Genomic DNA, 14,631 nt, shown 5'->3' on the forward strand with positions numbered 1-14,631 from the left:
AATGAGTCATTTATATCCTGAGGCCCAGGGCAAGCAACTTACAAGCCAGCATTCTCTGCAGAACATCAGCAGCGACCTGTCAACAGAACACAAATCCAGTCAGTAACTCTCAAGCAGGCACAATGCTGACCATGCACAGAACGCCCTGCTATGCTGAGGCAAAAGAAGAAACCGCCTTACCCTTGGGAGCTTTCTCACTTCCTTAATAAATCCATGTGAGAGAAGGGGAGAAAGAGAGAAAGAGACAGACAGACAGACAGAAGGTGTGAAGGGTGGACATAGGCAGACTTCTAGGCAGATTAACTTTAGAGAGAGCTAAGCCTTTGGTTTGGTCCCTAGCCCATCATAAACTTGGGAGTGGTTGGTAGTGCAAGGTTATGATCCCAACACTTCGGAGGTGGAATCAAGATTAGAAATTCAAGGTCAAGCCATGCATGGTGGTGCACATCTTTAATCCCAGCACTAGGGAGGCAGAGGCAGGTGGATTTCTAAGTTCGAGGCCAGCCTGGTCTACTGAGTGAGTTCCAAGACAGCCAGGGCTACACAGAGAGACAAAGAAAAAAGAAAAAGAAATTCAAGCTCATCCTTGTCTATGTGAGACTGTCTTCTTTCCTTCCCCTTCCTACCTGAGGCATCTTTTCAATTTTTTCAGACTCTAGGAGTCTTCTTGGATCTGAGCTTCCCTGAAATCCCCATGAAATTAACAGTTGCACAAGACCTGAAAGATAAAATATTCAGAGTAATTTAAATGCACTATGGTCTCCAAGCAGCCATGGTTCACGCTGACCCGGCTCAAGGGAGTCCACGTGGGCACAGACCTCATGGGCAGCGCACTTAGCCCTCAGTGAACTCCTCTGCCTGCCAATGCCCGCCCGACTGAGACACAAGCGTTTACTCAACTACTCAGAGAAGTCATGTTTATGGTAAAGACTTCTGAGAGTTAATTTCTACTTTATGCTCTTTTGTTTGCTTGCTTTGAAACTCCCGTGTCAGCTTCAATCTCAGTCCAGCAACCCAGTCAGGGTGGCTAGGATTATATCTACATCACCACCCAAAGGAAACACCACATTCTGAGGAATAAGAAAAACACACTGATTCATAATTTTATATTTGGTGGGTCTGAGACAGACTTACTATGTAGGCTTGGCTGGCCTGGAGATTCCTATACAGACAAGGCTGGCCTCGAATTCATAGACATCTGCCTGCCTCTGCTTCTGGAGTGCGGGGACTAAAGGAGTGAACCAGCACATCTGGCTGATCCACAACTGGCCCAGTCATGATTTAAAAGATCAGAGTAAGGAAGCCTAGAACTGAGGTTTCCTATCTTACCTTTGACTGAAAATTTTACTCGTCTAGAGTAGATCACCGGAAATATAAGCAGTTCACACCACTGGAAGAGCATCTCTGCAAACTAAGAAACATACCAACTTGCCAGGCATGATGTAAATGACTGTAATCCCAGCTTTGGGGAGACTGAGGCAAGGTTGCCATGAATGTGAAAGGCCAGCCTGGGCTACAGAGTAAGACCAACTGTGGAGACACAGCAATCCCAGCATTGAAGAGAAGCAGAGGCAGGCAGATGTGTTGAGTTTTGGTCTAGCCTGTTCTGTAGTACAAGTTCCAGGCCAGCTAGAGCTACAAGGTAAGACCGGCTCAAAATCAACAGAAACCTGCGAGCTGCCTGGACGGAGCACATGCTCCTCACCTGTGACTGGGTCACCTCTCTGGGACTGCTAGCACTGCAGCCGATAGCTAAGGTGGCAAAGGGACCTGGACCACTCGAGGGAAAACCCAACTTTGCCACAAACACTCTCACTAGGATTCCAACCACTCGAGAAAACAGGTGGACTGGAGAGATGGCTCAGTGGTTAGAGCACCGGCTGTTCTTCCAGAGGTCCTGAGTTCAAATCCCAGCTACCACATGGTGGCTCACAACCATCTGTAATGGGATGCCCTCTTTTGGTGTGTCTAAACAGAGTGACAGTGCACTCACACATATAAATAAATCTTTAAAAAAACAAAACAAAACCACTCAGACATTTAAAGAATAAAATAGAGGCCCAGGACTGACCTGGTGAGTTTATTTCACCCTAGACCCACAGGAACAGAGAGACTGCTCTCTTTTCAAAATGCATAGCTTTCCCCAGGAACCCGTCTGCTTATGAACATACCAGAAAGCATGGCTTCCACAGTATCAGAGGATGGGCAGGATGCTCCTATCAGCTCACACAGGAAGCGTAGGTTCCTGAAGAGCCACGTGGTCATGGCTTCCGTGTCAGGATGGCTGAGGACACAAAGAACAGAGGCTGAATCCCCCATCCCACTGCCCTCATAATTCCGTTCGTTTATTTACTGCAATAGTCACTTGACTAGGAAGCACTGGCTGGTAAGAACACAGCAGCTGCCAAATTCTATCTCAAGGGCTAACTGGGCAGGCACAGGGCGCCTGCCTGGCTGCTGCTAAGGCAAAAACAAAGACATCATTTTAAAAAGTTTAAGAATAAGGGGGCTGGAGAGGTGGCTCAGTGGTTAAGAGCACTGACTCCTCTTCCAGAGGTCCTGAGTTCAATTCCCAGCAACCACATGGTAGCTCACAACCATCTGTAATGGGATCTGATGCCCTCTCCTGGTGTGCAGGTGTACATGCAGACAGAACCCTTTATTTACTAATAAATCTTTTCTAAAAAACAAGTTTACTGTGAACTGGTGTGGTGGCCCATGCCTGTAGTCCCAGCACTGGGGAGGCAGAGGTAAGTGGCTCTCTGTGAGCTCGTGGCCAGCCTAGTCTAACCAGGAAACTCACTGTGAGTTCCAGGACAGCCAGGGTTAGACAGTGAAACTCTTTAAGAACGTTTAGGGGTAGAGAGACGGCTCCGAGGTTGAGACAGTGGCCACTCTTGCAGAGGACCCGTGTTTGATTCCAGCCATTTGTATCCCAGCTCCAGATCTCGGATCTCAGATCAGACCCTTTTCTGGCCTCTTCCTGCATGTATGTCTATGCCTCTGGTACAAACATATATACAGGTATACATGTATAGACACAGAAAAAAGATTAATACAGTGGTAATAAAATGGTCACTCATGGGTTCAATACGAGCCAATGCCAACGCTTGCCCCCCACCAACAAAAAAAAATGTTTGGGGACAGAGAACTTATTTTAAATTATTTCAACCGTTTATCCCAACTGGTTTTATGACCTATACTTTCTGTCCTGTTTCAGAAGTTCCGTGTACTTGGTTTTTGTCCCCTTTCTTTTTGAAAGAGGGTCTAGTACAGCCCAGCCTTCGTATGCGCGCTGTGTGACCGAGGCTGGCCTCAAATGCCTGATCTTTCTGCTCCCAGCCCCCAGTACCAGGATTGTAAGTGTGTACCTCCACATCTGGTGGTACTAGGAACTGCATCTGGGGCTCCAGGCTGGTAGATAAGGACTCTGCCAACTGCATCCCCAAACTTCTGTTCATGTGCTCACACGTGCTCTCCCTGCAGAGTATCCCAGGGTGACTAGCTACAGCGTTTTTCCATGTTCGGGTAGCCTATGGCCCTGGTAAATTTTTCCTAAGTTGAGGTATCACTATGCCACCCTGGCCAGTCTGGCACTCTCTACATAGACCAGGCTGGCCTCGAACTCACAGAAATCCCTGCCTCTGCCTCCTGGGTGCTAACATTGAAGGCACGAGCCATCATTCCAGGCTTTGCACTGATGATCTAACTCTATTCAGTACCATGAGGAATCCACAAGCCTCTACCAATTGTTAAAACGTGCTTTTCCCCCTGTCTATTCTGTCCACTTGTGTGTCGTAGATGTTGGTGTCCTGGTGCGTGTATACTAGGAGACCTGCTCTCTGTGAAATTAAGTTTATTAATCATTTCTAGCCTCTGAGCTTTATCGTATTTAGGTCTCCCACCTTCAAGATCATAAAAATAACTGTCTGGGATTTCCTCTTGTTTTTGGAGACAAGATTTCTGTGTAGCCTTGGTTGTCCTAGAAATTGCTTTGTGGAGCAGGCTGGCCTCAAACTCAGAGATCCCCCTGCCTGCCTCTGCCTCAAATGCTGAGATTAAAGGTGTGCACCACTACCGCCCAGTTCTTTCTCATCTTTTTATGCCCCCATTTTCTTTATTTGATTCACCCAAGCCTCTTTTACGTATTTATTTTTGGTATAAATTTTTTAAAAAATCTTATGGGAACTATTGTCACAGCATGACCTGATTTCAAGATGGCATTTTCAACTATGCTTGATGTCCCAAGCTAGACCTCAGAAAGCAGAGACTGCCAGCCTTCTGATGGACTAGACGGTCAGAGGCCCCAGACATTTCATGGAAGGCCTTGTATAGGCCTCTCTGAGACTCTTTTTCATCCAACCTCCTGTAGTATCAACACTCCCAATAATTGAGATATGGATAAATAAAATAGACTAGTCGATTATCTTCATGGTTGGTTGTCCTCGTGGTTGGTTGTCCTCATGGTTGGATATCTTCATGGTTGGTTGTCCTCGTGGTTGGATATCTTCATGGTTGGTTGTCCTCGTGGTTGGATAACTTCATGGTTGGTTGTCCTCGTGGTTGGTTGTCTTCGTGGTTGGTTGTCCTCGTGGTTGGTTGTCTTCATGGTTGGTTGTCCTCGTGGTTGGTTGTCCTCGTGGTTGGTTGTCCTCGTGGTTGGTTGTCTTCGTGGTTGGTTGTCTTGGTTGGTTGTCCTCGTGGTTGGTTGTCCTCGTGGTTGGTTGTCCTCGTGGTTGGTTGTCCTCGTGGTTGGTTGTCTTCGTGGTTGGTTGTCCTCGTGGTTGGTTGTCTTGGTTGGTTGTCCTCGTGGTTGGTTGTCCTCGTGGTTGGTTGTCCTCGTGGTTGGTTGTCTTGGTTGGTTGTCCTCGTGGTTGGTTGTCCTCGTGGTTGGTTGTCCTCGTGGTTGGTTGTCTTCATGGCTGGATATCTTCATGGTTGGTTGTCTTCATGGTTGGTTGTCCTCGTGGTTGGTTGTCCTCGTGGTTGGTTGTCTTCATGGTTGGTTGTCCTCATGGTTGGTTGTCCTCGTGGTTGGTTGTCCTCGTGGTTGGTTGTCCTCCTGGTTGGTTGTCTTCATGGTTGGTTGTCCTCATGGTTGGTTGTCCTCCTGGTTGGTTGTCCTCGTGGTTGGTTGTTCTCGTGGTTGGTTGTCCTCATGGTTGGTTGTCCTCATGGTTGGTTGTCTTCGTGGTTGGTTGTCCTCATGGTTGGTTGTCTTCATGGCTGGATATCTTCGTGGTTGGTTGTCCTCGTGGTTGGTTGTCTTCATGGCTGGATATCTTCGTGGTTGGTTGTCCTCATGGTTGGTTGTCTTCATGGCTGGATATCTTCACGGTTGGTTGTCCTCGTGGTTGGTTGTCTTCATGGCTGGATATCTTCATGGTTGGTTGTCCTCGTGGTTGGTTGTCTTCATGGCTGGATATCTTCATGGTTGGTTGACCTCACACTTGGTTATCTTCATCCACATTTCTGGCTCAGCATAGTCTACTAAATCTCTTACGGCTGCTCCATCTGCTTCCCTTCTTCCGAATTTTATTTTGCCATCTTGGTGCTAGTTCATTTTATCAGGTTACTCCTTGTTATAAAAGTTCCTTTTCTGGGCTGGCAAACAATGTAAAGATACTTGCCACCAAGCCTGACTACCTGAGTCCCACCTGAGGGAGCCACCGACTTCCAGACAAGTGCTCCAGCACATTCGTACCCTCACACAGTCTGACTCCTAAGGTGATTTCAGAAATAAATAGTTATATACATTTCATCAGCCATATTTACCTGAACATCTCTTTTTTTAGTTAACTTTTTGGTTTTGTTTTGAGACAGGGTCTCATGGAAACTAGGCTGGGTCTTGATCTCAGTATGTAACTGTGAGTAGCTTTATACTTATCTTTAAAAATTTAAAAATCCCTTATGTGTAGGAGCATGTCTGTAGACCATGTGCGTGCACTGCCTGCAGGGGTCAGGTTTCTGGACCTGGGGTTAGGATGGCGAGAAGCTGCTGTGCATGTGGATGCTGGAAACCAAGCCTAGGTCCTCTGCAAGACCAGCGAGTGCCTGAGCGACTCTCCAGCCCAGGCCTTGAACTTGTGATTCTCTTCGCCCTCCCTCCTGAGATCTGGGATTATACAGCTGAGCTCCTGTGCTGCTTCATGAAATGCTGAGGACTGAACTCGGGCTTTGTGCACTCAGTGCAAACTCTAAGCCCAAGTCCAACTTGCTTCAGTTTTTGTTGCTCTCGTTTGTTTTTTATTTTGTTTTGAGCCAGTCACACTATGTAGCCCTGGCTAGCCTAAAACTCACTATGTAGACCAGGCTAGCCTTGAACTCTCAGAGATCTACCTTCATCTGCCCACAAAGTACTTTCTTGTCTTTTTCTCCATCTTTAAAAGGAATCATCATGACAGGGGCTGAGGAAATGGCTCCGTCTGTGAATTGTTCCCTGTGCCCAGGTCTGGTGAGGCAGAGCAAGAAGATCCCCCGGGCTTTTTGGTTGACAAGTTTAGCCCAATCGGCATGCTCCGAGCACAGTGAGGTCTTATGTCAAAAGGTAAGTGGAAAATGATTGTGGAAGACACACAACACTGACCTGTGGCTTCTACAAGCATGTGTATAATCATGTACATACAAGCATGTACATACTCATGCACATACAACATGTGTATATTCATACACATACAAACGTGTATTTACATATACACACAAAAATCATCATTACCGGACATATACAGAGAAAACATGCCCAAGGGTACTTTAATACCAATAAATGTTCTCATAAGATACAGGACATAGGGCTGGAGAGATGGCTCAGTGGTTAAGAGCACTGACTGCTCTTCCAGAGGTCCTGAGTTCAATTCCCAGCAACCACATGGTGGCTCACAACCATCTGTAATGGGATTCGATGCCCTCTTCTGGTGCATCTGAAGACAGCTACAGTGTACTCATATAAATAAAAATTAATTTAAAAAAAAAGTTTAAAGATAAAGGACAAGTACGGTCAGGCAAGTCGGCTTAGCAGGTGAAGGCGCTCACCATGAAAATCTGACCCCAGAACCCACAGGGTGGAAGAGGAAAACTGGCTCCTCCTCCGGGCTCCACACCCATGCCTCCCCACTTGCACCTCCCACCCCTCAATAAATATATACATAAACGAATAACAAAGAGACAGCTTAGAAACTCAGCTATTGACTACAGAAAGGCTGCAGGACACTAAGTAGCGGAGAACGACTAAACTAGTCCGGTACCTTTGCAGTAACTCTTGTAGGCTCACGACATGGTGTGTGTGAAGACGCCACACAGCTTCCAGCAACAAAGAGTTCTGAAAAACACAACAGTGTTATCTCAACGTGGGCTTCGTCCTACAGAGCGTCCAGCCCAGGTTATGCTCATACACACTGAGAACCTGTCACAGCATGGCCTAAAGGGCTCATGTCACACAGAATCTATGTTCCTTTCTGTTCAGCATGGCTTTTCCTCCGCAGTCTGTGACAGCTATGACCTCCCAGGAGCCTCCAGTTAAGTCATTTGCACTCCTTCCTACACTCTGGCCTATGCACTCTGAGTTACTTCCTGGAGATTGTCCTGTGATCTCCACTCACATGCCACGGCTCCAGAACACACTCATACATACATATATGCATAATAAAGATGAAAAATAAAGGGCTGGAGAGACGGCTCAGCGGTTAAGAGCACTGGCTGCTCTTCCACAGGTCCTGAGTTCAATTCCCAGCAACCACATGGTGGCTCACAACCATCTGAATGGGATCTGATGCCCTCTTCTGGTGTGTCTGAAGACAGTGGACTCAAATACATAAAATAATAAATAAATCTTTAAGAAAAGAAAAGAAAAAAGAAAAAGAAAACAATGTTTCAAATACAGCTTACTAATATAGTTTGTTTTGTTTTGTTTTTGAAATAGGGTCTCATGTAGTCCAGGCTGGTCTGAAATTTACTATGTAGCTAAGGATAACCCTGAACTTCTGATCCTTCTGCCTCTACCTCCCAAGAGCAAGGATTACAGGCACGCACCACTGTGCCCAGGCACACACACACACACACACACACACACACACACACTGCTGTGCCCAGGCACACACACACACACACACACACACACACACACACACACACACACAAACAAACTGTGCCCAGGCACACACACACACACACATCACTTTATAAGGGTCTAATCCAGGGCCTCAGGCATGCTATGTAAATACCCTACCAGCCAAGCTACCTTCTCAACCCTATTAGCCTGCTTTTAAAACTATCCGTCAGTAATTCACTCACTCAGAAGAGCCTTCCTGACAGCACACCAGGGAGTCAGGACAGAGTCCACCATGTGCTTGATTTTATCTTTGTGGAGACACTCGGGGTCTCATTATGTGGCTCTGTCTGGCCTGGAACTCTGAGTACACCAGGCTGACCCTGAACTCCGACATCCTCCTGCCTCAAATCTTTCAAGTGCGAGCCCTACAGGCCCCTAGGTACCCTACTGTAATGAACACTGCCAATGGTGGGGGACTGACAGACAGCACTGAGGCGCTCCTGCCGCCCTCGGGGGCATCCGACGATCTCCCTCGTCAAGCTCTGTAATTAATGAGACGTTTGGCCAAATTCCTAAGAAAATTCACAGACCCAGACCAACAGGACATCGCCTTTAAAATCCTAAGAACAGAACTTCAGGTTTACCTGTGCTTTCCATAGTTCTTGACAGAAGGTGAGTCGGGAGAACATGTTGTGGGCCAACAAGCGCTGAGCGCTCACTAGCAAGGAAGACAGCCTCTCCTAGAAAGATACGATCTGTATTTTCAAAGAGGTAAATTATCTAAAAACAGCATTAAAGAAATACCCTACTTTCCCAGACAGCCCAAAACCGACAGGTCGTATTTAAGGGGCCGGCTTCTCACACTTTGTTCCGGGCTGAGCAGCACGGGGTGGCTGGGCTCCACGCAGACCTGCTGCACGCTGTGAGCGAACACTCTGGCAGACAGCACCCCCACAGGAACCCCCAGCCTCGAGGCCTGATCCCGAAAAGCAGAGCCTAGAAACCAAACAGAGCTGTGACTTTCCATTAAAGCATGAGAAACACGACCTTCCAAGGACTTTGGTGGAAAACTGCTTCTCATTCGGTTGTGGCATCATGGTAGAAAAGGGATACACAGAAGGGGAAGGAGACACAAAAAGATGATTTCATGGCCAAACTGGCAGCTCTCGGGACACTCTGAACTCAAAACACACACATGCACGCATCTCTTACCGCGGCAGATACACTGCATTGCAACATACGGAGGGAACTTTATCATCCTTATAAAGAACTCGGTGAGCAGAGGTCATCAGACTTCCCGATATGCTATCGGGAAGGCTCTTCTGCAGTAAGTGGATTACTAACATATAATTTTAAAACTATATTAATAAGGGCTGGGAAGGTAGCTCAGGTGGTAGGGTATAAACATAGCGTGCCTGAGGCGCTGGATTAGACTCTCATCTCCTCATCTCATGACAGGGATTGAACCCATGGCCTCAGACACCAGTGACAAGAGCCACAACACTGTGCTGCTTCAACGTTAGTCCCTATTTAAGGCCACAGATGAGTTTACCTCCCCCTCAGGGACCTTACAGACATTCAAGCCCAAAATGGACAGGATTTCCAGATGCTCTGCCTTGCACCTGAAAGGGAGCAGAGGATCATGGGTACACGCAGGCAGAGGCTGGACAAGCTGGCCCTACGGCAGTCGCCAGGCTCCTGACCCAGTCTGTGGTCTGTATTCCTTAAGGCGAAATGTTGTGGGCAGCCTAGAAACAGGCAGTGCTTACAATCATTTCTGATTTACTTCACTTCCAAAACTAATTGTCAAGGGGAAAAAAAAAATAGGAGGGCTGGAGAGATGGCTCAGCAGTTAAGAGCATGTGTTGCTCTTCTAGAGGACCCAGGTTCGATTCCCACAACACGGCAGTAGCTTATAACTGCCTGTGACTCCAGTTCCAGGGGATCCAAGGGATCCAACCACCTTTATGGCCTCCATGGGTACTAGGCATGCACGCAGTTCACAGACATACATGCAGAAAAAATATCCATACACATTGTGTGTGTGTGTGTGTGTGTGTGTGTGTGTGTGTGTGTGCATATATATGGCATACACCCATTATCTTCAAGGCTCTAAAAACTCACATCAAAGAATAAGGAAAGCCATACACGATAATTACAGAGGCTTCAGATTACAAGTGTTAGAAATCAGAGCTGGGGGCTGGAGATGGCTCAGTGGTTAAGAGCACTGACTGCTCTTCCAGAGGTCCTGAGTTCAAGTCCCAGCAACCACATGGTGGCTCACAGCCATCTGTAATGGGATCTGATGCCCTCTTCTGGTGTGTCTGAAGACAGTGACAGTGAACTCACATAAAATAAATGAATGAATGAGTGAATGAATGATATCAGAACTGGGACTGGAGACAGAAGGCTGTAATTCCAGCTACTAGGAAAGCTGAGAGAGGACTGAAAACCCAAGGCCAGCACAGATGACTTAGCCAAACCTTGTTTCCCTTTTATAAATGGTTTAAAGGGTTAGTGGAGCATAAAATACCCTAGGTTCAAACCCCAGTGCATCAAACAATAATAAAGTTAAAAGGGCAAATGGGAGGGACTGGATCGTGGCTCAGGGTTGAGACCACCTTCTGCTCCTGCACAGAACACTTTCATCTACTCTCAGTCATCTCAATTCCAACTCCAGGGCACCCAACACTTTCTTCCGGCCTCTGTGGGTAGACGCCCTGCACATGGGACATATACTCAGAGGTATTCATAAATCTAGAAGAAAATCGGGGCTGGAGAGGTGGCTCAGTGGTTAAGAGCACTGACTGCTCTTCCAGAGGTCCTGAGTTCAATTCCCAGCAACCACATGGTGGCTCACAACCATCTGTAATGAGATCTGATGCCCTTAAACCTCTAAAAGAGGGGTTGGAGATTTAGCTCAGTGGTAGAGCGCTTGCCTAGCAAGCACAAGGCCCTGGGTTCGGTCCCTAGCTCTGAAAAAAAAAAAAAAACAAAAAACTCTAAAAGAAAAAATCTAGAAGAAAATCACTGAGGGCTGTCAAGATGTCTCAGTGCGTGAAGCTGCCTGAAGTCAAGACTGACAACCTGAGTTTGGTTCCCCCAGAATGACAAGGTTCAAGGGAAAAACTGGTTCATGCAGTTGACCTGACCTCCACATGATCACCATGGCACACAAGCTCACTGTGAGTGAATGAACACATAAATGAAAAAAAAAAAAAAAAAAGGCTAAAAAGTATCGAATAATGAAGGTAGCATCGCTTTCTGAAAGAAGTCGTAGAGTGAAAAAAAAAACCTTATTGATTGATAACCGACGTCCCTGCCCCCAAGCTTTCTCCAACTCTGGAGAGTGACACCCACAAGCAGGCTTCCGGTTTCAGTCGGATTCACAGCCAGGAAGGAGGCACACAGCAGACGATATTTTCTAAGAGTAACTTGGGGTCCTTTATAGCCTGCACCTTTAGCTGAGTACACTTCAGACACAGCGTCAGGAGCTGCAATGTTGGTAAAATGCTTGCCTAGCATGAATGAAGCCCTAAGTTTGATCATATGAAACCAGGCACAGCGGGGACCCCTGTGATCTCAACACCAATGGCTTAGTAGGAGAAGCAGAAGTTCCAGATCAGCACCACACAGCAAGGTCTAGACCAGCCTAGGGTACAAGCCCTACCTCAAAACAGGAAAAAAAGGGGGAGTAGGGGGAAGTGAAATGGCTCAGAGGGTAGAGGAGATTTCCACACAAGCCTAGAGACCTGAGTTTGAATCTTGGAACCCATGGAAAGAAGGGAGAATCAATTCCATGAGGTTGTCCTGTGACTTCCACATGTTCCTTCTCACACATATAGACACAGACACATGCACAGACACACATATACACACAGGAAAACAAACAAACACACACACACACACACACACTCACACAGAGATATACGCACGCACACATGCACACGTGAGCTTGGGGCAGAGCAATAAATACCTCCTAGCAATGGTGGTTCACATCTTTAATCCCAGCACTGGGGAGGCAGAAACAGGTGGATCTCTGTGAATTCAAGGCCAGCCTGGTCTACAGAGTGAATTCCAGGGCATCTAAGGCTACACAGAGAAACCCCGTTCCCTGTCTCTCCGGGAAGGAGGGGGAAGGAGCAAGGAAAAAAACTCCAAACCAAGTCACGAAGCCGGCATAACTGGTAATAATACATACGAGAAAAAGGGCATTGTTTGGTAGAATCTGACTGTCTGCCTACTATAAACAGACCGTGACCTTTCCTGTTTTCTTTTTTTTTTTTTTTTTTTCTTTTTTCTTTTTTTCGGAGCTGGGGACCGAACCCAGGGCCTTCCGCTTGCTAGGCAAGCGCTCTACCACTGAGCTAAATCCCCAACCCCCTTTCCTGTTTTCTAAGTCAGTGAAGGGCACAGTGATAACTCACGGATGAAGGGAGTGGACGGGTCGGAGGAAGCCTCAGCACCGCCGCAGTCAATCAGCTCGCTGAGACGCAGCTTTTTACACTGTGGCACTTCCGCCTACAAATCAGAGCAGTAAGAATCACTTTCAGGGCTGGAGTGGAGCGGAGCTCACACAGAAGGTCTGCTTGCTTGGTTATTTTGGTTTTATTTTGTTTTGTTTTTAAATTTATCTTTGTGTGTGTGTGTGTGTGTGTGTGTGTGTGCGTGTGTGTTTTAGAATTGCTATTGCTGTGATAAAAACACCATGACCAAGAGCAACTTGGGAAACTCATTTCACTCATTTCGGCTTACAACTTGTACTCTGTCTTGCTGGGCAGTGGTGGCACTCAGGAGGCAGAAGCTACACAGAGAATCCCTGTCCAAAAACAGGCAACTAGCTGTTCTATATGTAAACCTCTTTCATTCTCTTTTGTATTGTTTGTCTGTCTGTCTGTCAGTTCCTGCCTTGAGTTCCTGTCCTGACTTCCCTCATGGAGTGGCCACGCTGCTTATGGGCTTGCTCACTATGGCTTGTTAGGCCTGCTTTCTTACACATCCCAGGACCACCAGACCAGGAGAAGCACCACCACCCCCATCTGATGGACCCTCCCCCATCAATCATTAATCAATGATATGTAGCACAGGCCTGCCCACAGTCCGATGAGAGTGGGGTGGAGGGCTTTCAAACTGAGAGGAACTCTTCCCACAGGATTCTTAGCTTGTATTGAGTTGATTTAAAACCAGCACAGTGTACTTGCTTGTCTGTATGCGTTCCAGTCTGTGCAGTGTTCAGGGTTCAGAAGAGGGTGTCAGGTCCCCTGGAACTCGAGTTACAGATGGCTCTGAGTCTCCTGATATGGGTTCTGGGAACTGACCTCAGATCCTCTTAAGAACATGATGCCTTAGAGCTGGAGAGACGGTGCACTGGTCAAGAGCACTTGTTGCCCTTGCAAAGGACCAAGTCTTGATTCCCAGCACCCACAACGGTGGCTCACACGCATCCCTAACTCCAGTCCCAGGGGTTCTGATACCCTCCTCTGACTTCTGTAGGCACTGGGCACACACGTGGTGCACACATACACGCAGGCAAAACACTCACACACATAAAAACAAAACGAAGATTGTATGGGACCAACCTCTCCAGTCCCTCAAGTACTTTTCTCCAGAAGGAATTTACCAGAGCCTTTCGAGAATTAGTAAATTTACTACCCGACTACTTTCATTTCCAAAGACATAAAATATAAAATACACTCAGCTCTCTTCTCCCCTGGTTTGCAGGCACCAGTTATTTACCAAGCTCGCAGGCTTAGAAGGATATTGTAAAGATTATGATCTGGCTTGCTTCTGAACACCCAACCTGCTCAACCATGCCAACTTCCTCTTACCTCTAGCAAAAGGTCATGCATGTTTTGGTGGTATCTCAGGAGTTTCAGAGCAGAATCCTTTAATTTCTGCTCCCTTTCAGGGTCATATTTTTGCTTCTTGACTCTGCCAGCTGAAGAGATAAAAAGAAAAAAAAACTGCTAAAAAAATTATAGCGCGACAAGGTGACACGCTGCACGGAGGTCCAGAGAGAGCTGCCCAGGATCTGGTCGGTCATCTGCCGCTGGGACCAGAAAACCTGGGGCCTATAGCCCTATGAGGACCAGCGGCCCAGGACTACTGACTCGCCGGGCTGTGCCACGCGGGGGGGATCTGATCCTGGACCCGGAGAATGGAGGGACCGCACTGGGCACTGATTGGGGTCGGAAGGTAGTGGTGGCAGGACCTACCCAGCAGCTCGGTCCATGTTTTTCGGAGGACCCGGGGCCCACCGCCCACAGCAGCACCCCTTGCCGGCGAGCCCGGCATAGCGTCTGGAACACTAGCTCTGCAGCCCGCGCTGCCTCCCGATTGGCGGCGGCTAGGTTCTGGCGCTCATTGGCTAGGAGCACGCTTGACCACACCCCCAAGGGCGGACCCTTGCTCTGCGGCCATCTTTGTTGTAGCTCTGGTCCCCGAATCTGGCAGCCTTGGGGGATGGGATAGGCAGTCTGGTGACAGCCTTGGTGCAAATACACCATACACCAGCGCATGAGAATGAGGGGAAAGTGGCGCAGAATTGCGAATGGCCCGGAGCGTGGCCTGGGGGAATCACGTGACAA

At 47.6% G+C, this 14,631-nt stretch overlaps 1 protein-coding gene across 6 annotated transcripts in view; it reads right to left on the reverse strand.

The window, feature by feature from the left end:
- The window catches only part of Fanca (FA complementation group A), a 60,519-nt gene extending 46,113 nt beyond the window's left edge, over positions 1-14,406 (reverse strand). For 2 of the 6 annotated variants that reach the window (XR_005496676.2, XR_010060017.1), the window contains exons 1-9: positions 14,260-14,406; positions 13,873-13,982; positions 12,472-12,565; positions 8,907-9,040; positions 8,689-8,784; positions 7,242-7,315; positions 2,172-2,284; positions 627-718; positions 43-76 (exon numbers count right to left, since the gene is read on the reverse strand). Coding sequence is in view for 4 of the 6 variants with exons in the window: in NM_001401252.1 (NP_001388181.1) it covers positions 43-76; positions 627-718; positions 2,172-2,284; positions 7,242-7,315; positions 8,689-8,784; positions 8,907-9,040; positions 12,472-12,565; positions 13,873-13,982; positions 14,260-14,338 (826 nt within the window). In the remaining 2 variants the exon portion in view is untranslated. Of the gene's footprint in view, positions 1-42; positions 77-626; positions 719-2,171; positions 2,285-7,241; positions 7,316-8,688; positions 8,785-8,906; positions 9,041-11,404; positions 12,444-12,471; positions 12,566-13,872; positions 13,983-14,259 lie in introns of those variants that run through there. The other 4 variants (XM_039097888.2, XM_039097892.2, NM_001401252.1 and 1 more) reach the window with 3 other exon arrangements.
- Between the last annotated feature and the right edge of the window lie 225 nt (positions 14,407-14,631).

This window comes from Rattus norvegicus, chromosome 19, assembly GCF_036323735.1.
Source record: "Rattus norvegicus strain BN/NHsdMcwi chromosome 19, GRCr8, whole genome shotgun sequence".
NCBI lineage: Eukaryota > Metazoa > Chordata > Mammalia > Rodentia > Muridae > Rattus > Rattus norvegicus.